Below are 25,629 nucleotides of genomic sequence, written 5' to 3' on the forward strand. Positions count from 1 at the left end.
CGCTTGCCCATTTTTCGTGCGGCCAGCCCGCAAGGTGGAGGCGGCGAGCCCGCAGCCCCTCAGCGCCAGCGGGAGGAGCCCCTGGAGCCCGGCCCGGCCGCGCCCCCTGCCGGCCTGCCCGCAAACAGCGCATTTGGGACAAAAATCCTTGCTTTTAGCGAGGAGACTAAGGATTGGGACTTTTCCTTCCTTCTGTGTCTCTCATCGCAACTTTTCCTCTTCCTCCCCGTTAGCTCTCCCTGACACCCTTTGCGCTATGGCCGATTCCTCCCCACCCCAAACCTGCTGCTTCCATGTAGCACTCTGAGCAAGCCTCCCACCTGCTCCTGTTTCCACAGGAGGATGAATGGGCTCAGCAAGACCTTCGTGTGTACGCGGCCCTAAATGATCCAATTGTCAGCTGGATGTACTCCCCACTCTCAGGACTGAGGCTGCATCTCGAGCTGCCTCTGTTGTCATTAAAGCCTGATCCCACTGGTGGGAAACAAAATACATAAAAGCAGGAGGAGGAGGGGAGCAGGGGAAGTGACACAGCTCTCTGTTACTTGTGGCCACTTGCAGCCTGGCTCGAGGTTGAACGCAGAATCCTTGGGTCAGATATCCCAGCAGTGCCACACTGAGAACTCTGAGCTTTTGTCAGCTCAGGAGAACTCCGACTAAAACAGTCACAGGTAGCAAAGAAATGGTGAGGAGGGATATGAAGAGTGGGCTGAGATGGGGGAAATTCAGCGCCCACTTTCCACACTAGCACAGATCAGGGCTTAGCTGAGCTCCGGGGAGCTGATTCTGATCCTCCCTTGGTCGCAGCAAATGAGGCATTTTAATAGCAGGATTGCATCCGTCTTCAGGAGCAAGGGGCAGATCTTTCTCTGTCCCTCACCAAGGGGTTGCAGGCAGCCAGCCCCAAAATGTCAGCATGCTCTGCTGGGACCGTGTGGGTATTTCCCACATGAGTGATTTTCTGTGGCTGAGTGGGCACTGACAGCTCTTGAACACCCTTCTGTTTTTCTCAAGAAATTAATAATACACTAAAATGTAACTCGTCATTCAGATATATTGTTTGGTGAATATTAATTAAGCCTCAAAATTGGCTGGAGACACTGTCATTGCTTCCTTGCCAGACAGAAAAAAGGAGGCCGAGGTGGCATCACTGTTGCAAAGCTGTTGCAAAGGCTTTGGAACACAGGTCAGGCTTGCAGGGGATCATCCACAATCCCTGCTGAACACCCAGCCAGCCTGCTGCTCTCACTGGGCTGCCTCCATGAAAAGGCTCCTGGCCACATAAGTGTATATAACTGGGCCATGTGTTCCTTAGAAGTAGTCTTAACCTTTCTTCAGTGGTCCAACGTTCTGCTCATCCTACATCACTGGAACAACCAGTGCACTGGAATTCACTGTATCCCCAACTGAGGGTGGTTTTACCCCCGCAGGACATGACCCTACAACGTGACTCAGCAGGAGCCTGCTTCTGATTTCTGAGAGGTGCCTCACACCCTCTACATGATCCCTGGGCAGAAGGAGGCTCTGACAAATCTTACATTAATTTTTTTGAAGGGCTTATTTGCCTCCCAATGGATTCATTCATCCATCCATCCATCCATTCATCTGTAAATCGCACTCCCACTTGATACTTTATCCATGTACTCCATACAGGTGGAGCTTTGGGGTGCAAGATTTTGTCTCCTTGCTTGCCAGAGTAGGCAGCAATGTGGTTTTTAGCTTACAGCTCATTGATTTTCCATGAGAGTCCAAGGGCTGAGAGAGGGGTAAGCCCACTGACCACATCCCAACTGAGTAGATTCTGTAAGAGAGAGGGAAAGCACCCCTTGCCCATCCACGGAGAGATTCTCCAAGCACAGATATAACAAGCAAATAGTTCTGGGCTTAAAAACTAAGGTTTTAAAGCAGCCTTCAAACAGCAGCTGTGAAAGAGGGGAAAAAAAAAGCTTAATGTCTTTTAAGGTGGAATTCAAGCAGTTTATGAGCTGGATTATACAAGGTTACACTTACACTGCTGCAGGGGCTGGGTGGGGTTATGTGGAACATCCCCTCCTGCCTTAATCTCAAATGGTTCCTTACAAGAACACTTATGACAAAGAAAAGTAACTGTTTTCCACCCTCTAAACAGAATAAACTTGTGAGGGCACCGAGCTTTCTTTGTGTTTCATACAACCTCTTTCATCAAGAACAAATGGGATGAACAAACCCAAGTCCTGCGGACAAGACAATATTTAATATCCATAATGTGGGGAGCTTTCCAGCAGAAGACAGACTGTTTTATGCAGAAATAGCTGAATGCAGCCTGTCAGGGCCTAGCAATTAATCACGCACTTGAAGAAATACAACACACTCATAGAGGCTGAATTTTAAATGCTTGCTGCTCCAGTTTGGACAGTGACAAATTAAGGCCCCCCCAAAAGCAGGTGTGGCTCTTGAAGAAGCCCATTGAGGGCAATTAAAAATGGGAAGCCAGCTGGTAACTGTGCAGATGTGACAGCTAGGGCAGCTCAGGAAATGAATACAAAGGAGGAGGATGGAGGATAAATAGTGTAGGAGCTGAGGCAGTAGAAACAGGACCTGCTCTCCACAGGGGGTTGCTCCATGTCAGGTGAAGCGCCTTATCATGTGGGATGGGCAAAGTGGTGACAGCCACACATCCCCATTGCCCTGGAGAGCTGCCACAGACAGGCTCCAAATGAAGCCCTCACTGAAGGACCCCCAAAACCAGAGGAGCTGCTGCTCTGTGTGTCACACAGCTTCCCCTGGTGCCCAGGGGACAGCTGCATTCGAGGATGTCTGAAAGGACATCTGAAATTGCCTGTGGTACCGTGTGATGGAAAAGGCAAGGGATGAGCTCAAGGGTGGATTTTCCCAAATCAGCTTCAATGAGCTCCAATCCAACAGGTAATATCCAGCCAGGTTTCACATACAGTGCTTCATTGTTCCTGGTCAGTTCATTGTCTGCAGTGTTCACTGTTCTAAATCAGTCAAGAAAATGGTAGGTTTTCCCATTGAAAACCCAGAAAATAATTCAGATACATGACAGATTATGAGGAATTTGTAATTTTCCATTAGGGCTACCATTCAGGAAGTGTGAGCAAAATTATAAATAGTGCCATGCAAAAAAACCCCATGAATCAGTACAAGCCAGAGCTCCTCATCCCATTTGGAAAAGGATGTCCCCATGATTGTCATCACAATTTCTCAGTGCTGTTCCTCACACATTTACTCCTACCCCGCCTCTCTCCACATATCCAGTGTGTGTGAGGCATCACTGGGACAGAATTTTGTAGAATTTACCTTCCACCAAAGTGCAGGCCAAGGGACTGTTCCCATCAGTCTCTTCTTCTGAAGTAATTTGTTGATAAAAATCTCTTTCCTGTTGTGAATTATGTGGACAATTTCTAGGAAAAAGCTGTCAGCACAGATCACTATAGATTACTTTTTTTGTTGTTTTTTTCCTCCTTGTCCATAGGAAAGGTGCACTCCTCTTAACGTTAAGCTTTGGCATCCTTCCAGGAAGCTGAGCAAAACAGCATTTCATTTGAGACTGCTGATAAAAGGACAGAGTGGACAGGGTCTTTACCAGTCTCAGCCTCTAAATAAAAAGATCTCTCTAGTGAAGAGTTTTTCGGCCACTTGCCTGACTCTGTGAAGCTGAGACTCTTCTAAGCCACTTCTCTCTTGAAAAAAATCTTGTTTTTGTTGGCCCTATTTCCAGCATAGTGTTGAAGCATAGGAAATTTTCTGTGTAAAAGGAGCTCTCTTTCTGTGTATCCCCTCCACCACTTGCTGTTTGTCACCAGTGTGGGTTGTGACAGCCCTAATAGTGCCATCCTAGCCAGAATGACAAATAATAAGGCAGGTGGGCAGCTTCACTGTGAGAAAGTACCATCCACAGTTCCTCTGTACCTGGGCACAGGTAGTCATTGCAGCACGGAGACCCTCTCTGGCCTAACAGCTTTCATATGACAAATGCATCCTAAGACTGAATAAATTATTTTATAACAAGCTCATCATCCACGGTCTCGGCCAGGGACAAGGGCCACAGCTGGCCAGGAACAAGCCCAGACTCAAAAAGCAAGATTTTTTTGCCAAAAATCCTGCAAGGGTGGGAGAAAGGATGTAATCAGAGAAAGCCAGGAACACGGCCTGAGGCTGTAGTGAGCACACTAACAGCAGCCACAGGGTGGAGATGGTCTCTGCCAGCATTTTTCCTCTGTTAGAAGGGATGGGAATGGGCTAATTTGGAACCAGCAGTAGATAAATAAAGAGAAAATATAAGTTGAATCTTATAGAATGATCTGAACCTTTTCTGCATCCCCCTTCCAGTCCCCCATGACAGTCACAACTAAAAATGGAGAAGCCTTCAGGTGATGTTTAAAAGGTTTCATGTACCAGCATGGCAAACAGAGCAAACAGCTAAACTTCCCCACCTCCAAGAAGGGACAAGAGGAGAAGAAATTGCTTGCTGCTCATCCATCTCCCTCCTGTAATCTGTCGTGTCTGGCTACTGCTGCCACGTGCAAACATCTGGGATGTATCACAGACCTTCTCCTGCTAGAGAGAGGAGATGGTTTTTTTGACACAAAATAAGCTTGGAGGCACTCTGCAGCCGTTGCAAGGGAATGAACAGGAATCTATTGTATGTATGATAAGAATGGGGGGGAAAAGGGAGAAGGTTTTATTCTAAGACAAATGTGGGTGCCTTGAGAGTGACCAAAACTTGCAGGAGCAGAAACCTCCTGCACACATGAGGAGGGGGGAGGCTGATGGGTTGAGACAAGCAATTACAATTTGTGTTTTAGGGGGCTGCCTGAGCAGAGGGGAATATCTCACCAGGTTTGCAAGATGTGCCTAGTTCCTACCTAGTGGGTGAAGGGTGGCAAGTTGTTCTTCAGACCAGGAGTTAACCAGGAGTGAGGAGGGTCATTGCATTTGGGTGGCAGAGAGGAGGAGTCCGCATGACAGGACTGCCAGATGACCCCTACCAGGATCTCTTTCCATCCCTTCCCATAGGGCTTTTTCCAGGACCCCACTCTGCCTGTGAATGGGGCACCTCCAGCAAAGGCAGCCCCTGCTGCCCTCAGTGGCTGCACTGTCTCCTGGCCCCTGCTGGGCATCGCTCAGGGACACCACATGCTTACAGTACAACCACAGACACGTCAGAACATTCCAGTATCAGTTGCTATTTATTTTAAGTGTGTATAAACCATGAAGGCAGGCACACATAGTTCCTCATCTCAGCTGGCTTTTGGGAGCTCAGGATCCTCTGGCCTCCCAATGATGCAAAGATTTTTTTCTTCTCTCTTGAACTGATCTTCCTTCTCCAGCTGCTGGTCCCAACTATGACTTCCCTGCTGAAGTACATCCTCACACTCCTCTGTCCTCCAGTTTTCCTCTTTATTTTGGTGAACTCTCTTGGGATTTTAAGCCCTGATATTCCAATTATCTCATTTTCCTTCTGGAGAACAGTATCCACCTCCCTTCTCTTCCCCTTCAGTTGCAGAGATCCCAATTTGGAAGAAATCTGGGCAGAAGCTGGTTGCCTGCTGACCCTTCTCTTCATGGAGACCCATGCCAGAGTTGCACCCCTGACTGCATTATCCATGGCACAAGGCAGCACTCATGAGACACAGAATTCACATGCTACCTGTCAATATAGCCTAGAGAGTATATTATTCTTTTTCTTTTTACCAAAAAAAAAAAAAAAAAAAAAAAAAGCCAGAAGTCTCTGTTTTTAGCCTGATGTGTGAGACTAACTCAGTTGCTCTTCTCTGTCTTGAGACTGATGCTGGTGGTCTCAATGGACTGGACCTGACGACCTACTACTAATCCAGTGTTAAAAAAGGCAGCTTCCTCTTCAGCAATATCCCAAGCAACTAATTTTTGGAAAGACTAACAGTTCTGAAATCTGCAAAGGTCTAAATATTTTAAGGCAATAGTCTTTCAGTAGTTTCTGGATCAAGAAAAGTCCACCCATCTCCAGGCAAATGTTTTAAATGCAGTGAAAGAGCTTTTCAAAGCTGTCAGTCATTCTCTAAAGCTTTAGTTTTGTGGGATTTTATTTTTTTACTTCTGTCTGCAAATATAAGTGGGTTTCTCACTTAGGGTTTTTTTTTTCTGTACCAACTGTGATTTGGTGAAACTTGTCTGCTGCCTAACAGCAAAGCATGAGAGATAATTCTCTCTCCATATTGGGTTATAGATAACAATAAAACCATAAAGGAAAAGGGTCTACCTTTAAGGAGAAACAATATAAATATATTGCCTGCCTTAGGTCTGAGGACTCCTGAGTTTCTTCATCATGAATTAATAATAAATATCCAGGGTCCCCTGGCAACTACTGACAAATAAAGCACTGTGGTTAGAAGATAGAGTGACTTTGTTCATAAGTAAGTGGGGAGGAGAACATGGGACACTAGTCCCATCTAGACTAGATGGAACATGGCCCACGGTGCCAGGGAGGGCTCTGGGGGGCTGCCAGCCTGCCAGACACAGGAGCCATGGGGCAGCAGAACAACAGAGCTGAGGAGCTTTTTAGGTTTCCTTTTCTACTTCATGGGCTGGATGTGTCTTCTTCCTCCTCCATGGGGCAAGGCAAGTGGACGAGGCTCCAGTTGAGGTCCCTCTGTGGACTTGGCACCTCTGTTCCTCAGGCTGGTCACGAGGGTGGCCTTGTGCACTTGCATCATGATGGACAAAGTGGCTCCTGCCCCTCTCCTCCTTGTCGTGCCTGCCCTGATGCTTCTGCCACAGATTTCATCTCACCTCTGCCTCAACCCAGAGTTCCCTGGGAATTTTCAGCATTCCTTTAGAAGAAAAGAAAAAAACATATGCATTTTTGAGGTTAAAAAAGAAGAGAAAAAAGAAAAAAAAAAAGGTGGTTACTGTTTTACTGAGCTCTGACAGGGTCATGCTTTAGGCGAGCGTTACAGCTGGACCAGTTACAAGTATCTGAAAGTCATCACCAGCTTCTGTCACGGAGAAGCATAAACTGCAGCAGCTGGATGCCAAACAGGACTTCTCTGGCAGGTTCACTTTGGGCCCGAGCCAGAGGCTTGCACTAAACTGGACAGAGTTCTCTCTCAGCACAGCCTCCCCATGATGGGGGTGAGTGGCAGCAAGGGGCTGGGGCCCCACAGCTCTTCAGGGAGGAAGCTGAGACCAGGGATTTGGCTCAAGGCTACTGAGCAAGGAACAACGGTGTGGAAGGAAGAGGGGGACCTCACTGTGGAGGCAGGGACATCTACCAACTGCCATAGCCAGAAAGTCAAATGTCCCTCTCTGCTGTCCTTGGCCCTGTCATTGCCCACGATCCTACGGCACAGCTAGCCCGGAGGTTTGCACTTCTGAGTCCTCAAGTTTGCAGTGCTGATGGCTGCTCCCAGCAGTCACTGCGCAGTGGTGCGTGTGCAGTGTGTGCATGGTGGAGACAGAGACAGCAGGCTCCAGGTACCTGGGTCATGGAATGGGGTTTGCATTCACACCCCTCCAGTGCACAAGCTGCCCTGTAAAGTTAATTACTTAGGTCTTCATTTTCCAAAAACTCAGCTAACAGGACACAGAAAGGCTGTAGTGCTGTGGCTCTGCTCCTGATGTGCATCCTCCGGTACAGAAGTTTCATCAGCAAGTGGTACAGCCCATCTGTGCTGAGACTGAGTGACTGCAACTGGAACCACAGCACAGTGAGTGTGGGCAACCAGGACAGCCCTTGCTGAAGCACAGCCCCGCTTGCAGTTGAAGTGCCAGTGCTGGTGTACCTTTTGATTTCTGCATGAGGAAAGCCTATATCCATAGGAGAGGCCACGGGCTCTTGCTCGTCCTCACACTACTGGTACACTACTGAACACACTGGAAGCTGCTACTTCTGCAGCTTCCTGCCAGCACGACCCTCTTTGGCACTTACAAGGCAACTGGCCTAATTTTACCAGCAACAAGCAGAGGGACAGGAGGAGAGAGATTGAGAGAACTCAAAACAAAAGGCTTCAGGTTTCCCTAAGCAGGCAAGCTGCCCAGGTACATAACTATTTCAGTGTATGCACAGTCATGTTGGTAAATTTATTTACTGTCTTTGCTTACTTTCACATAGCTGGCAGAACAGGGTTGGGTTTTATGTGCTTATTAGGATGAGAGAGAAGAAAAAAGATGTTAAAAAAAAGTACTTGGGATTTCCCGTTCCCTGTCCCCATTCATCACTTCTGTGACAGCTGGGCTAAAAATACTTCACTAAACATGAGGACCTACAGGCATAGAAGGAAGTTGCTTATAAATGCAAGCTCAGCCATCTCCACACAAAACCACAGGCAGTTATCAAAGCCCCAGCATCACTGACTGCTCAAAACCCTTCTCTCTTCAAGTACTAGCTACAGTGAACAGGAGTGTCAGAGCCATGGGCACCTTCCCTGCAGATTAGGAAAGGCTTGTAAATAGAAGCCATTTTCTTCATATCCATTCCGCAAAGCACAGCTGAATAAACTGTTTTTTTAAGCATTCACCTGAGGCCTTGCTTGATGGCCTGAGGAAGACAGATGTGACCTGGTGTTCCATTGCAGTTTGGGGTTTTGTTCTTCTCTTTGAGCCCGCAAAGCACAGAGATGCTGGACAGAAAAGCACATAGTCTTTAAAAAAATCAGGAGCAGCAGACAAAAGAAGAGAACAGAAAGGACTAAAAAGTGGGGGCATATTTACATTCCTAAACATTTTTAAAATGAAAAACCTGCAACATCATGGTTTGAAGGGAGGTGCTGACAGGAGCACCTATCCTGAAGCAGCTGACCACCTTTTCTTCTCTAAGGTCTTTCTGATGAGCAGGGAAAGTGAGAAAGGGAAAGTAATGGAAAAGTGGGAGAAAGACACTCTAAGATTAGGATGACCTTTTGAGAGGGGAGGATGAGAAATGGGCCAGAAGAACTCTTGTGTCAAGTAACATGTAGGGGAAAAAAAATCCCAACCTGAAGGAGAATAAATGTCAAAAAGAAGCAGAAGATGAGGGGATTCAATAGAAGAATATTCTAGAAAGCAAGTTGTGAGGAAAACAAGACTAAAGAAACAATTGAGAGGCTGATGGAGAAAAAATCTGGAGAGAAGATCTTTCAAAAAAGTTATCTTACAGATGTAAGATATCTGTAGATGCAGAGGGATGTAAATCTACTCAGTGCTCTCAGCAGAAAGGCATGACCTAACAGCAAGAGAAGTACTTCCTCAGCCACACAGTGGCCCTAGACATTTTCAATATGTTATAGGCCATGTTTCACCAAAAAGATGTCACTTGATCAAGATCTTCAGTTTACCTGTCAGCAGAGTAAGTACAAAGAGAATTCAAGCCAGGCTTCCAAGCAAGTTTTAAAGTGCAAGGTGTGGTAACTTTGGACAACAGTAGTTCCTTTCTAGGTAATGAATGATTAGCCTAATTTAGCACCTAAAATACAAGCACATCATAAGGATAGAAACAAAAACAAAGCACTCTGTGAGGGGGAGATCGTGCTTGCAAACTTCTCCAGTAATAATGAAAAGGCCTTGAAAATCTGAGTTTACCGAAACCCAAAACTGACTTTGCCTGTGCAAGGCACTAGGTCAGTGATGGCATAAAACCCTAACCAAACCCTGTCTGGCTTTGGGTTTTTTCTCCCCTTTAAGTCAAAATGCATAATTTCATGGAGATTGATTATAGTGGAAGCAGATGGATGAAGGGGAATGAGCAAAGACTAGAAATAGCATGGTAGTAGTATGGGCCACTAGTAGGTGACAAGCCAAGGTGCTTAAGACAGCACCTATTTCCAAGAGATGCTTTGTTTTTTATCTTGTAAGTGTTGTAAATTCTCATAGTAGACCTTGGCAAACAGCAGTTCTCATGGCACAGCTCTGGCAGATCTCCTGGACCCTAAACTTCCTCCAAACCTTCTTCCAGGTGGTAGAGAGGGTTGGAAAATGGCACTTGAATGTTACATTGTCCACTTGGGCCTTTCCACTCAGCAGCTATCAGCTTTCTTGAAGAATGCGAAAAAAACTCCTTGCTAGAACCATTTCTCTTGGGTGTGTGCACCAGGTCCTCCTTTAGCTCATGAGGATGGAGAGGAGAGGAAAAGAGGGACCTGACACCTGTTGCCCTTGGCATCAGGATGTCCTAATAGACTTCTCATTTCCTGGATTATGGGTGCATCTCAGCTGGGCACTCAGTGGAAATCGCATTCCCCCTGCAGCTGTCAACTTCATGTCCCATCCAAACCACAAAAAAAGGTGTATTTTCTCCCTTGCACTCCTACTTAATGGCCCAAAGAGCTTTTATACAGCATAGGAGAAGACAGCAAGTTGATATGATGTTTGTTTTTCTGAGATTTCTGGTTTGTTGTGCAAGGTTTCCTAAGTGAGGGAGAGAAACAGCATGTTAAATGGAAATACAAGTATACTCTCTAAAAACCACCGATGAGTGCAAAGAATCCACTTAGAACATATAACCAAATGTTATTTAATATCTTAAAAAGTAACACAATCCAAAATGGATATTTCACACAACACTACATAAACAACATGAACACAATATTACCATATGGAGGGACTTTCAAATATAGACTTACAAAAATCCCTGTCCTTTTTTTTCCTTTAAATTATTATACTAAGCATGACAAGTAATCATCATTTACAATATGGTACACTGACACAATAAAAACCATGTTACAAATGTGCTGTTATAAATCAGTAACGTTAGGGAAGACATTTCATGAACTGCAATTATTTCATATGAAATACTATACAATATAAACAGAACATCCATCTTGGATGACCTTTACAGCAACCAGAGACCAAGTAATTTTTAAATTTTTTTTTCAGTGCAAACACATTTATACAAGGCAGTCTTGGCTGCAAAACTCCCTTCTAACATACAGTAAGTCCCACTTGCATTTATTAACTCATTTAAACCTAATGCAACAGCCACATTCAGTCACTCACAGAAAATTACCTGCAGAATTATGATCCCTTTAAACTTAAAATCTCCTCCACACATAAAAGTAACATCTGTGCCAATTACTCCAAGGGCCCTTTCATACTTCTGGGTGGGTATCCTTTGGGTGGCTCTAACCGCTATACAACAGGAGGGCAGTGCACCACATGGAAAATCAATCACCCTTCCGAGGCGGGGCACATTGGCAGCAGTCACGGATCCCGGCTGGGTGGCTGTGCGTTTCAGCAGGGACTCAGCCCAGGCTGCCCTTCCAGAGCCACGTGCGTGGCCTTCGGCTCCTTCTCTGCATTTAGTGTCTTGGGGCGGGGGAGGAACACGGAAACCCTCAGCTCAGAAATGAGCTTCAATGGAGTTAACGACCCATTCCCATCTCTCTCAGATCCTCGGAGATCAGGGCAGTTATGCCAGATTTACACGCGCATAACTGAAACCAACGTTTAGAGCGCCATAAAAGAAGTGTGATAGTCCCGTTTTCTTCTAGCACCAGCTTGGCTTTTGGTGGGTCCACTGCAAGTGTCTCATGCAGTAATGATGCACTTTACTTATGCTGGGGGGAACATTTTAGATATATACCCTTTTTTTTAAAAGAATTTCGTAAAAAATAGAACTTTTCTCTCTAATACTGTACAGTTTTCTTCAGAAGAGCAAAGATAATTGTAAACTGTGGGTATGACACCAGATCAGGAGTGTTATTTACTTTCTCAGCACAACAATTTGAACAATTGTGTTGAAAAAAGCGCTGCAAAATGTATTTGAAAAACAAATTTTTAATTAACATAACTGTTTCTAAAACCACTGCTGCCAGTACTCGTATGACTGCAAACTTGGTTTTGGAACTGCTAATCCAAGAGTGTCTGCAGGGCTGTAATGTAGTTTCTTACTTAAATAAACTGAATGCATCAAAAGAATAATTTCAGAGTATAAACATGGAACACTTTGGTTAACTGTTAAACTTACTTCAGTAACTTTAAAAAAGCAACTAGTTAATAAGTTAGTCTGCAGACTCTCAGCCTTTGCTTTTTCCAAGGGGCCCAGACAAAAAGTAGGGTCAGCGAACTCTGCCTACCTCACAGGCAAGTGCTTCGAGACCCTCAGGCAAAAATGTGTGATTTAAGTGCAAAGTATTATCTGTGTTCATGATGGCCTCTGAATACTGGTTTGCTTGTTCTCTTTTCTAACAACGACTACTGCTGGCAAGCACTTAGGCCATGGTTTTCATTAAAATATTTGTTTTCCAATACATTTTTATTTTTAAAGTTGAGTGAACGTTGTTTCGCATATAACAGTCATTTTACGGTGGTGCAGGGAGTCAAATGGCTAATGATTTCTTCTAAATTTAAACTGAAATACTTAAAATGGCAAAATCAGCTCAACTGATGATTGTATATTAATTTGCATAAGGATAACGGTACTAGGTTTGCTGAAAGGTGTTCATAAATCGGGATTTGTATATAATGCGATCTGCTTAGGTTCAACTGCCACTTTCTTCCCTTGGTTTTTGGAAAAATCTTTCTTTCATCCCTCTTGAAAGGTGGCTTGTTGCAGCTGGCTACTTTTCAAAAGCCAGCTTAATCTTTCTTGGAAACTTGCCCATGCTCTTTGAACAATAGGCACATACCTCGAGTAGGGACCCTCATACTGCTCCCAGACACGTCAATTAAAGGCTGTTGGTAATTTCTATAGGAGCAAATGTTTTAGATGCACACAATCTAGAGACCAGAGTGTGTATCATTAGAGAAAGAGCTGTTTAAACACCCTTGCCAGTTCAGAGAAACCATGATGTACTAATGTTGACAAAGATGGAGGCAGAATAGGGCCCCAAGTATCTGAAGGCTGCCAAGAAAATACCCAAAGTGTCTTCTGTTAAACCCTAAACTGTCAATCGTATTTCACAGACTGTAGATGTTTCTAATTTGCTAAATTACAAATACATTTTCAAGTTCTACCAGGCAGAAATTTTAGCAGTAACTGGGGAGAGGATGGAAGGTTTCATCCTCCCTTTCACTTTTATCCCAATTATGCAGCCTTGTCAGTCTTTAAGTGACTCATCTGAAAGCCATCTTATTAACATTGTAGAAGGAAATTGTGGCAATGGAAACATGATGACTTCATATGCAAGCTTTGACACACAAGAGAACGCCATGACCTAATGCTTCAAAGTTTCTAACCTTGCTTTGTACAATACACTTTTCATGTTGCTGCATTTCATCAAATTCATGGAGGTAGTTATATGTGTAAAAAAAATTACCATAAAAGTAACATGTTGTATTATAATAATACATATTAAGTGTGCAAAATGCCGACAGATTTGTGTTGACCCTTTACAGTTGAACACAACACAGATTCAACCTAATCTAACTCTGTAAACCTTTAAATTGATACATTAGAAGAATGATAGATAAGCAACCACATAATACAAGGCTATGATTTCATCAAAGGATTAGGGTGACATAAAGCACTCAAGCTCCACTCTCGTGGTTTTGTTACCAGAACCTCAAGATGGAATTTTCTTATTTTCCATTGTTGATTTTAAAAGGAAAAAAAAAATCAAGATTAGAACGTTTCTATTTGAAACTTCTGTTTACATTCCATATTCCAAGAGTCACATTAATATTGGTACAATGCCATGTCAACATTAATATGACATTTATGTTGTCTGCTGGTCTCTGGGAACTTTAGGAAATAACATACTATACAGTTTATAGGTATGTACTATCACATTTTGTTGGAATGATGTCTTCTGTACAACCAGCTGCCTGCACAAATTCTGACTAGCTTATGACAAACAATTATTTCCCCAAAGGTGAAACCTGTTTCTGCTCTTCACATTTTAATACTGCCATTAGTACTTCAGATCATCACTGTAAGTTTTTTTATCATTTCGACATTTTTATTTACTGAATTGATACATACTACTGATGTCAGAGCTCATCTCAGAAACAAAATCACAGTCAGCCACTGCATAGTATATGACAATTCCCCACAAAAACTCTGACTCAACAGTTTGCATGGAATAAGTACGGCTGGAGTTACATATCGAATAATAAGATGCGTCATGCAAAGCATTATATGGTAATTAGAGCACATCTTGGAAGGTATGATAAGGCAGAAGGCTAAAGGCCAAGTGACTTTGATAACCAACCAAAAGCACAATAATTTCCTTTATGTGCACTGAAAGGTCTTATTGCTCCTATGAAATGGAAATTATACACTGAAATCAATGAAAACAGACCCGTGCCTTGACTGGGTATTCTTGACAGAACTGGAAACCGATTGTGTGCAGAGTTAGAAAGCTGTTTTGTAAGCAAATGAACTCTATCCAACAGTGTAACATAAGGCTGAATCTTCAGTAAAGACTTCTGATGACAATAGAGAACATAACTGAAGCTCAAATAACTTTGTATACAGAGTAATAAATGTCACCAGAACCTGATGAAAATACTGGGGTTTAATATGTACAGTTGGGTTTCATACCTATGTACTACAAGAGCTAGACAGGGTAAATGGCCCTTTTCTATGAAACAATTTGGGCTGTTGCACATTTTAGTATCTGTGTTATCCTTCCACCAATTTGTCTGTTCTGATAAAAAATAGTTTGTTGCACTACCAGGCTGCATGAATAACAGAGCAGAATGTGACCCTATAGCTAAAATTACTCTTGGAGTTTAACTATCTGTAGAATTTACTCTGCAGTAATTAGCATAGTACTAATTACATTGGAGTAACAGTTTAGGGAGAGCAATTAGGATGTACCATGCCTGCAGAACTCAGATTTCTACTGCAAACCAAGTGGACACATTGAATTTCTAGAAACCAGACATGTCCATAAAATGCTAAATTGCAAGTAACATCCACGAATAAAAAGGCCAGAAGTTTATAATTCTCTAAATTTTGTTCTCTGATAATCATTACATTGTATGCTATTTTTAATAGCCTAATTTAGGCACTCTATTTAATAAGCTACATAAAATAGATTTATGTCCTTCCACTAGAAAGAAATAAATTCTTCAGGCCATACTTGTCATTTATATCATAAAGGATATTTTTGTTCCAAGAAATTAGTTATCCTGATTCCTATATTAATGGCAAGTTGCAATACCAGAAGTGACACAAGAATTAGATTCTTAAAATATGTGAATTATACTGAAGACATTTAATATATTTCGTGTCACTCCACATTGTGGCTCCATGACAGTTACATCTTTCCCTTTCCTCCCCACTCCCCCCTCTATGCAAAGGCCCACCTCCTCACTGGTGACTATGGAAGGTCAAGTAGCAAGTCTCATTAAGTAAACATCTCTCATATTTTTGAAACAAAAGGAGGAGCCGCCTCCCTACCCACCCTCCATACCTAGAAAAAAAGCAAACCAAAACAAACCCCAAACCTCCTTTTACTTGCTTAACCAGGTATTTGTAAAATTGTGTCACAAAAATGCACAGTGAAAATGACTGATCAGTATTAATAATTCACATATAGAGCTGAGGTCATGACTTGTCATGTTTGGCATTGTTTTTCCTCATGGTGATCCTGGCTGGTTACTTTCAGCAGTGGCTCAGTTTTTGAAGGAAAAAATGATGAACTCTGCAGCAGAGTTTAGCCTCTGACCAGGGGCATCACACATCTGTGGCATTTTTTTAAATGAAGTTGGCAACTGCATGGACATTGAAAATGCAGATTACACTTACAGTGTCTAGACTTTCATATATGTGCTCAGTTACAATTAAGTGAAGCAAAAAGTGTACATATTATCCCTACTGCTATTCTGTTGCTACAGAGCCGCAAATGTGAAAAGCAATACCTTGAAATAAAGATTTCTTTGTTGCCCCTAGTCTACATAGCAGCACAGTTTAAGTAAACACTAAAACTGTGGTTGAGATGCTTGTTTTATTTTTCCCCGAAGATGTAAACATCAGTCCCAGTGTCGTAAACTTTGCTGTATAGGATGAGACAGACGATCTGAGGCAGGCTGACTATCAGACACTAGTGACAGAAGCTTGCAGGCAGTTACCAGGTTTCTGCAGTTTCTCAGCTTCACTCGTGGGTGGGTCTGCAGTGGCTCGGAAGTTGAACGTTGGGCCTGCGCCACCATGTGCAGGGCTCAGAGCGGGGTTCTGACGTCTGTTGCTTTCAACAATACTTGAAGTGTTGGATGCCAGGCTCTCACGAGTACTGGAACGGAAAAGAAATATATATACACACTCATATATGACATGCCTATATATCTATCGACCAGACAGGAAAGGAAAATAGAATGTTTTATAACAGGTTTCCTGTGTTTGCATGTAACATCACACCAATAAATCATCTCTTTTTGACAGTACACATATGTTCCTCCAAAACTCGTCCCAGAGGTGCTCAGCAGTCATCATACCATAACACAGGTACAGCACTAAGCACAGCTGAAACTGTCACACAAACTGTAAGCTGAACCAGTATCAAGCATCTGAATTTTTCACCCAAGGAAATAGCTTCCATCTTGCACTTGGAATGTGCTAGTTTTTTTTCCTGACTGGTGCAGTTTTGCACAAAGCACCTTCATCAAATAAGCTCTGTGAACTAGGCAGACCTAGGACAGCAATCATGTAACACAGCATCCTCTGCTGTCTCCTCTTCTACGTATGTTTTTGTAAACAAGATATTAAATAAAAGTTTTACCTTACATTAAACCCACAATGCTTCTAAACGCAACACTTCAATTTTGCTTTGCAACTGAGATGATTGCAACTCATCAAGACAAAGAGAAATCTTAACTGCCTGGTCCGTGATGTGCCCTGAACAACTAGTGCTGCTATTTCATTCAGAAAATGGACAATGTTCCTTTAGGTCTAATGTATCATTTAACCACAAGAGTGACAGGACACTTAACACTTTTAAAGATTAAGCCTTTTAACGATACATCTAATTATGAATGCAGAGAAGCCTGTATTTTAGTCTACAGCTTTTAAAAAACTCAGTCATGACGTGCTAAGGCTACTTTTACCAATACTACTCTTTGTGTTATCTTTACGCTACTAAACAATTTTTGATCTCCAAGTAATGTGTGCCTGTTCAGAAATGGATTTGCCTTCAAACAGCCATGTGGCCCCCTGGTTATGTATCCTTCACCTGTAGCCCTACTTCTTTGTAAAATGATATCATCACTTGCTATGGAGATGTTTACAGAATACATTTAGAGGACTGAATGCAGTTGTTAAATAAGCACTAGAAACAAGGATACTAATGACAAAAGTTTCATAGTCAGTTTAAAGTCAACCTAAATTTACCTGCTACTGAAAGGGACAGCTCTTGCCTGCCTTGTGTGGACCTGACCCTGCCAAATGTTTCTGCTGCTTCCCTGACTAAGCCTTGCAGGCAGCCAGACAGATCAGGGACTGCTCTCAGTTAAATACCAGCCCTATGAAAAAAACCCAAAACATTAGTGCTAGCATTAGGGGAAGAGTAGGAATGCACAGCTTTAGATGTGGCAGGGGAGAAATGTGTCAGTGCATGGCATAGGGGAAGGAAAAAACACTTTTCCTAGTTGTAGGGCAGATTTAAATAATCTTAAACTGACTGAGTCTGGAAAATCAATGAGGCTTTTAGGAAAACTCTCATAGATCTTTTAAACTGGTCAAAGTGGTACTGATATTCTTCTGCCAATGATTGTCTTATTTTCCACAGTTCCAAAGAGCTATGATGGGTGACACACACAGTAAATTATTTCTGTTAGCTGCAATGATGTATGGTGCACTTCTCTTGCTCATTTCTTGATTCCTCTACCTCTGCTTTTTAATGAAAATAGATGCAAATCTTAGTTTTCAGAGATGATTTAGTATTGTATCATTCTTTAGGGGACCACCAATTCCAGATCTTCAAACATGCTCAACTCTGATATTACAAACTGACCGTTACAACATGTATATATATAAAAACTGCACTGAAAAATTTGCATGCCAAGTAATGCCAAAATTAGCTTCTTTAGGTGACAAAGGAGCAACAGTATTATATAAGCTCTAAAAATAAAGGAATAAAATTAATCTTGACAGCTAACATTTACTATATATAACTTGCAAAAAAGCAATGCACAAAATATTGTGAGGCTTTTTCTCCCAATGGTGATTAGTATGTTCACACATTTTGCACAAAAATACTTTGGAAGTCAAATGACCATTGCACATCTCTTTAACTACACCCATTTCTTTCTAAATTTTTTTACTGTCCTTTTTTTCAATTTATCAGACTTTAGAAATGTATTTCTTCTTTTATAATGTGAAATTGGTAATTTTGATTCCCCAAACAATGTTGCACACTTTAGCTTGAACGAAAAGATACCACCCCACCTCAGGAAGCAGAGTTACATCATCAGTGGAGGCTAGAAGAATATACCTGTGGAACATCACTATATGCACAACCTGTTCTTCTGTTCTTCCCTAGCCATCTGCTAAAGGACACTGTCAGACCTAGGTGAATATTACCAGATGGACGCTGGATGGCTATTTTGTATTTCCTGGAAAAGGGCTGTGGAGTGCATTTTTTATTATAAGGTAGGATAAAAATAACAGCATGGTACTTTTAGCCAAAGGGCTGAATACACTCTCAGTTCAATTTATTTTTAGAGACTTATACCAAGGAGTGACCAGAACTCAGGAAAATCATCAAATTTAGTAATTTTGATGCAAAGTTAATGAAAAAGCTTTTAAATATCCAGACTATATGCTGGTCTCACAAAACAAAATACCCTACAGAATTTTCGGTTTGGGTTTTTTTAAGCTTACTTTATGTGGCCTTGCCAAAAAATGGTATTTGTTAATAAGTAAACAGTAAAATTAAAAAAAAAAATGTGTGGAACACAAACATTGTTGAAAGCTGTTCATCTGTTTCCCTTTTGATTTAAACAAAGTAGTATAGCAGCACTAAATCCAGTATGCTCACCATATCCTGTTTTCTTGCTAGCTAAGTTTAACATAGACAGAAATTTTAGCTTTTGTGTAAATAATTAGGGAAGAAAATGTCTACCATTGCATTAATCAGAAACACAAGCTTGATATTCAGCTAGCATACAAAACAGTAGTCCAAGAACTGATTTTTAATGCAGTCGATATCCTGTCCTGGAGGTGATTCTCATACTCTGAGGAGTAGGACAGGCTGAGCAAGAAGCAAATACCACAACATACTCCCCCACAAAAACTGTCTGCAAGTATAGCACTTTAACTACAGGAAGAGATCACATTTAAAAAAGAAAAGTGCCAACAGTGTCATACAACAGTTCTATGTGAGAAAGATGTCAGGCATCTGCAGAACAATCAATAACACAAATTCAAAACCTTCTCAAGCTTCCTTTTTAGGGTGGACTCAGTTGTATGATTTACTCAAATTATTTTTCAAATTTTTTACTCAGAAAAACTATACATTCGCTAGAAGCCTGCTCTAGTTTGATACATCTCTGCAAGCTGCACCAAGCTCACTAATTTCTGTCTTGTCATTAACATCAAGTGGGAGTAACCACCAAATCCAAAGGAATTTCTTCCAGAGTAACAGGACTTCAACTGAAAATAAAATTTAGTCCTGTGCAGAAACAGGAAATCCTTCAAATGCCTCTCTGAGAGCCTTTGCTACAGATGTAAAAAAATATATATACTTCTGAGGAATAAGAACATCATTTACAGGGGAAAATTTAAAAAGTCACAAAAAAAAACCAAACAAAAAAACCCCTTTTTTTTTCGTGTAATACGAAATCAGTCTTGGAGGTTTTATTTTTAAACACAGGCAATAAATAATTTAAGCTTAAGGAAGACACTCTGAAAGAACTACTACTGTAAATTATTTCTGTGTTCTTAGAGGCATTGTTCTGAACTCTGATGAGTTGCTATGCAGGCGAAACAAAACTGGTCAAGCTCCATTCCATCAAGGATCTAGGACTGCCAAAGGTCAGAGAGATAAGGAAGAAGGCTCGAGTAAAGGAATCTTAACCTGGAAATGAACTCGTGAAATCTCCAGGGCAGGGATTGCACCAACTCTCTCCTCCCTACACTTGTAAGACTTCTAGCACACTGAGACTTCCACGATGCCTGAAATCCCTGGAATAGTAATTACTAACCAGCACCACCACACGCAAACATCTGGACTCTTTTCCCAAGTATCTTAGACAAGGCACCTCTCTCTCAGCAGTGTTGTTACATCTGAAGTTCAAATATCCTGAGCACTTTTAACTTGTAGGGGGAGTGGCTATTCCAGTCTCACCATTTTGGAATGGTGACTAGATACACTTCCAAAATTTTTGAAGAAAACAAACAAGGAAGTCCAAACACAAACCAGTATAATTTGTTTTTCTTTCTGTCTGAGCCAAAGATTATGCCACCTAGTCAGGACTAATCTTTCCATTAGTCTTGTTGATGGTATCTTAGAGGGAAAGGGAAGGGAAGAGTTTGCAGGAGCTCATCCCTTTTATTCTAAAAGCAAACACAAGTTTAATACAGGAAAAAAAGGATACAGGGAGGTTTTCAGCAAACAGAAAATGAACTAATACAGAGTCAATGCCGCAAATGGTCATTGGTTTCTTACTGTATGGTGGGAAACCTACACATCTGAATAGAGGATTCCAGAGCTGTAGAAAACACAGTCTCAAAATGTGTGAAATTTTTTAATAGAGCCCTACGTTCTGTCACCAATATCACACACCCATAAAACCGTAAATGGAACTTCCTAGTCTGTAAAGCTGCAATGAATGTGACAGTCCTACCGTGGAGAGTTGAACCCGCTGTCCACAGTAATGCTGCTGCTGTCCATGCTGTCCAGGCGGGCTGAGTGGGTGGCTCTCTGGTTGTTGCTATTTTCTGTTTCCTTTGGGGTGAGAAGAGTAAGATTCTTCTCAAACTTTCGCTGCAAATCCCTTTCCTTTTCTCTCTCTAGGAGCCACTGCATCGTACCAACATCATCCCTGTTCTTTTCTTCCTCGGCATTTTTGTTGGCTCCTTCCTCTGAGTCATCATCATCAGATACGTTGTAGTAGTCAAAGGAGGCTTCCTGGTTCCCGGTTGTCTCCTGCTGTCTCTGAGAAACGGGCATGACTTGTGTGACTGAGGTTACCATCGCTTGTTCAAGTTTCTCACATCTGACTGGCAATGTGTCAGAGGGGGTCTTTTGATGGGGCTTTAGCAGAGGTGTGTTAGACTTATGGTAACTATTCACAGAAAGAGTGTTGTGTAGAGGCTTAAAGAGTGTATCCTTGCTAAATATTTCTTTCCTTTTATCAAGGCTGCTTGATTCAGTGCTATGGTGTTGAACCAGCCGCCCGTTTGCAATCACCTCTGGAGTTTGGCCAGCAATCACTGAACCACTGCTTGGGCCCTTTGGGGACTCCTCCTTGTGCACCCCAGGCTCCCTAGCAATATGTTGAGACTGTCTTTCTGTGGGAGTAATTTTTTTTAGCCCATCTGTCCCTGTTAACGTATCATGATCCTCTTTATTCTTTCCCAGTGGTGATGGAGCAGTAAGCACAGTCTCACTGGATGTGTTGCACTGAAAGTAGTCATCAACTGCAGATTTTGTTGTGCAGGAGTTGAGCTCACTATATGATGGCAAATTCTCTGTAGGCTTGCCTTGTTCCAATAGGCTACAAGAACTGGGGGTTTCTACACCGCCACCAGCTATTTCAGGGATGCAAGTCTCTTTGTAGCTTGCAGATGAAATCAGAGCCCTTTGATGACTGAGAGACTGAGATGGCCTTAAGGTACTATCATCAATGTAGGTTTGGCTAGTTGTTTGGTCATCTGGGCTACAGCCTTCACCTGTATCTTCAGGTGTGCCTAAAGTAGCTGAGCCCAGAGGTCCCTTGGAGTTATCCATGGATCTAGACCTTTCTTTAGCCTTACTGGACCGCTCATTCCTTGATCGTCTATCCTGTGTATGGCTGTGGCTCCGATGGACCTTGGAGTGGGAGCTTCCCCTGGAAGGTTCAGGGAAAGGCATTTCAGTTCTTCTTTTGGCCAGTTCACCAGACACATCCCACTCTGGTGTCATGGGAAAGTGAGATTCAATCATGTTAGGATTGCTGTGCATTATATAATTATCTCCCTTGTGTTCTATTATAAAACAGCCTTCCCGTGGGGATCGAGTCAAGGGATCATAGAACTCATACTCCCTTTCAGCAGGTATATCCAAATGAGAGCCATCTGATGGGTCTCCTTTGGACACCCGGGTCTTGCTGTGAGACCTCGATTTCCCATGAGACTTTCTGTGATTCCTGCTCTTTTTACTTCGCCCACTGTGGTGAGCTGAAGATCCTGCTTTGCTTCGTTGAGCTTTTTCTTCTTCAAGTTTCTTCATTAGTGCAGTGTGTCTCATGACATTTTCCACAGTCAAGTCTGGGTTAATGCGCCTAATAATCTCCATTTCTACCTCTCTAGGTATAGTGGTAGGGGTGTCCTCGTCCCTTAGCGGCCACTCCTCTGGAGGAAACTGGGCACAGAAATTTGCCAACTGTTTGGTCTTATCCTTCTTAAAACTTAATCGGAATAATTTGAGTCCAAATTTCTTAGACTGCTTTTCTACATCCTTAGGCTTTGTGAGTGTCTCTGCTTTATATGAAAAATTGACAGTACTTTTACTTTTCTCAGTAGGTGGGACCTGACATAACGAAGGAGGACAGTATGAGTCTTTACAGTCTTTTGCTGATTTCCTCTGTAGGGTAGATGCATGCATGCTGTGCATGTCTTCTCTGCAACAATGGCAGGAGTCGCAGTGGTTTTTGGGTAGTGTTCGGTCCCTGACACATCCCGAGGTGGAGGGAGTTATAGTTCCTTGTTGTGGAGAGGTACATTGAGACCTGTCAGGTATCCTCTCATCCAAATGGTACCATTTACTGTTAGTTCTTATGAGAGATGGTGTTATAAAGTAAGTCTGCGGGGTTACAATGAAATAACCATCCGGAGTTGGGTATATTTTCCTCTCCCGTACAAGCATATTCAAAGTATGTCGAAGGATTTCTGGACTGGGTGTTGGAACTCCTAGAAATGACAGTAAACACATATCAGGAAGTGCACAAAACTGTGTCAGGCACTCTGGTTTCCCCCTCCCCAACAAAAAGCTAGTTTTTCCAATGTGCAAGCTGAAATATGCTGAACAAGCAACTCTAGTAAAGCATTTTGTTAGGCATTCTCTTCTTTGTTTATTTCTCCACTTATCTCCTACGCTTCAGACATATCAATTATTAATTAAATAGAAAGGAGGCCATTAATAAAATGCAAAAAAACCCCCAAGAGAACTTCTAGTCGCTTCCAATGTGCAGGTGACCTTAAGCTACATGATGGAATCACTGAAAATCAGAGTGTCAGGGGAAATATTCTACTTTTATTCCTCTTCCAACTAAGTATTTATATCCAAATCCACCAGAACTATTCTTATAATGCCTTGTCACATATAAAACAGTAGTTACTTGTTATTTTGGGTGCCTAAGCTGCTTTCCACAGAATACTACACAGCAAAAAAAAAGCAGTTCCTCAAACTGTCCCTTTATCACAATCCTGATTTAACTGATTTGCTCTCCCATTAAAATATGTTTCAACTACATCAGCTGCTACAAAACAGAGACATCCTGAATAATACAGTTCATCTTACCTAGAAAGACCTTTCCATTATGCTGGAAGTTACAGATTTAGGTCCCAAAAATTTACTTCTCAGAGTTGCTTCTTTCATGTGAGATGTGAGGGACACTATCTAAGTGCATGTATTGCATACTGAGAGAGGGAAAAATATGACTACCCTGCATCAATGGCATATGGTAGAATTGGCATTGTCTAGATTGAAGCCAGATCCTTCCCACTACCAGGGCACTTGCTGGATTCAGTGGTGCTGGACCAAGCCTTCAATACTTTACTAGATAAAACACTAAGTTGCATGTTGTGTCTAGGAGTAAGTTCCATCTAGAGCTAAGGAAACAAGAACTTCAGTTCACAAACTAGTTTTAAAAACTCTGTTTATGCTGAATAAAAAAATTAAAATGCTTCCAAGTTATCAGTGGAAAAAGCTATCTTCAATCAATACATTTTGTTTAAATAAAATGTGTTTTAATTTTGAGTACTAGTCTGGTTTACATTTTTAGAACTAGAGACATTTCTTTCAAAGGTTTGGATGGTCTATTTTAAACTGAAAAGGTTATTATTATTTATTCTGGGTCTTAGTTTTCTCTTAAACAAAAGTAATTTAGGGGAAAAAAAAGAATCAGAGAGCAACTTAGGTGGGAAGAGAACCCATGAATTCATCTGGTCAGCACCCCTACTCAAATCCTGGCCAATTTAGATCAGGTTGGCCAGGACCTTGACAAGTCAAACTCTGTCTTGAAGAACAGAATTTCAATGCATGCAAAAACGCTTCAGTGAAGCATATGCTTTTTACAAAAACTCTTCATGGAGAAATCTCAGCCAGGGTACCTGCCACAAACACAGTATCTCCAGTAGCACACAGTGTCTGGTCACCAACTCATCTCCGACACGTCAAAGGTTGGAGCCTGCAAGCTCACTGATCTCCTTGTGACAGCAACACCCATTAAAAGCAACAAGAAAAACTGTGCTAATTCCTCAACTCATCCTCTTTCTTGCAGCTGGGTTGCAGGCAACATAGTAAATATTCTTATGTCTGACTTTGAGTGTTGTTTGAACTTAGTGACATGACCATACTACTCATATCCATAACAAAAATCTTAAAATGGAAACAGCAAAGGGTTAGGAACAACATGGACACGAGTGAAAGCAGTTACAACACAGAAGGAACCAGCGAGAAGTACACAGGGACATGTGCTGGTTTTGACTGGGGTAGAGTTAATATATTTCATGCACAGTCCATAGTGCTGAAATATTGGGGCCACTTCGGATGTGAGAGGCCAAGATAGGATATAATTTGAGAGCATAAATGAGAATGAAAATTGGAAAAAATTATGGAGAATCAGGAGCTTGCATTTGCTCCCCTTTTCATGCAGGTGTCCATAATTTCTGTAATAATCTGAGAGAGAGTAACAAAGCCCCCCAGAACCTCTGGACGAGCTAATATGCCAGAAACAGCAACAGGTGGGGAAAAGCTGAAAGCCAGAGAGCTGGGGAAAAAAAGGACTACTCTTCCCTAGCCCAGAATTCTGAATCTCTCTGGACTGAAGTAAACAATATGGCGAGCTTCCTCTGGATTGTGAGGCAGAGCAGGCTGTTCTCCGCATGAGCTTTCGATAGCACACAGGAACATGAAGAGTGATTTCAATCCCCATAACAACCAGTGGTCATCTAACTCTTCATTCCTGCAGTGGAGCTGCTACGTTTGCTTGGGCAACGCCACCCCTTTGACATCATGACAAGACGTGGATGACTGCTAATCTCAAGCTCATTTGCTTCTCCATCCTGTGCTGAATATGCACTGCAGGGTCCAACCATGGTCCAACTCAGCTGCACCTGCTCTGCAGCAACCAACCTCTCTTCCTTCCCCTACAAAAATAACCTGCCCGATCCATTGCACTTTTCAGAAGCTTACAAGTAAATACTTCAACATGTACTTACCTTTGTGAGAACTTGGTTCTTCATCCTTATTTGACTTAAAAGACTTAACATACTGTTTTAAAAACACCACAACAAAAATAAAAGGGATGAAAGTTTTTCTCTTGGGAGCTTAAAGAAAAGCTAGGGAAAGAGATTGAAATGGATGTACC

General features: G+C 42.2%; 1 protein-coding gene across 13 annotated transcripts in view; it reads right to left on the reverse strand.

Annotated features, from left to right (window-relative positions):
* Positions 1-10,444: 10,444 nt before the first annotated feature.
* The window catches only part of STOX2 (storkhead box 2), a 144,358-nt gene continuing 129,173 nt past the window's right edge, over positions 10,445-25,629 (reverse strand). For all 13 annotated transcript variants that reach the window (XM_032108031.1, XM_032108032.1, XM_032108035.1 and 10 more), the window contains 2 exons: positions 20,683-22,948; positions 10,445-16,133 (listed from right to left, as the gene is read on the reverse strand). In XM_032108031.1, coding sequence (XP_031963922.1) covers positions 15,938-16,133; positions 20,683-22,948 — 2,462 coding nt within the window. In that variant the 3' untranslated portion in view covers positions 10,445-15,937. The remainder of the gene's footprint in view (positions 16,134-20,682; positions 22,949-25,629) is intronic.

This window comes from Corvus moneduloides, chromosome 5 (genome assembly GCF_009650955.1).
Source record: "Corvus moneduloides isolate bCorMon1 chromosome 5, bCorMon1.pri, whole genome shotgun sequence".
Lineage (NCBI taxonomy): Eukaryota > Metazoa > Chordata > Aves > Passeriformes > Corvidae > Corvus > Corvus moneduloides.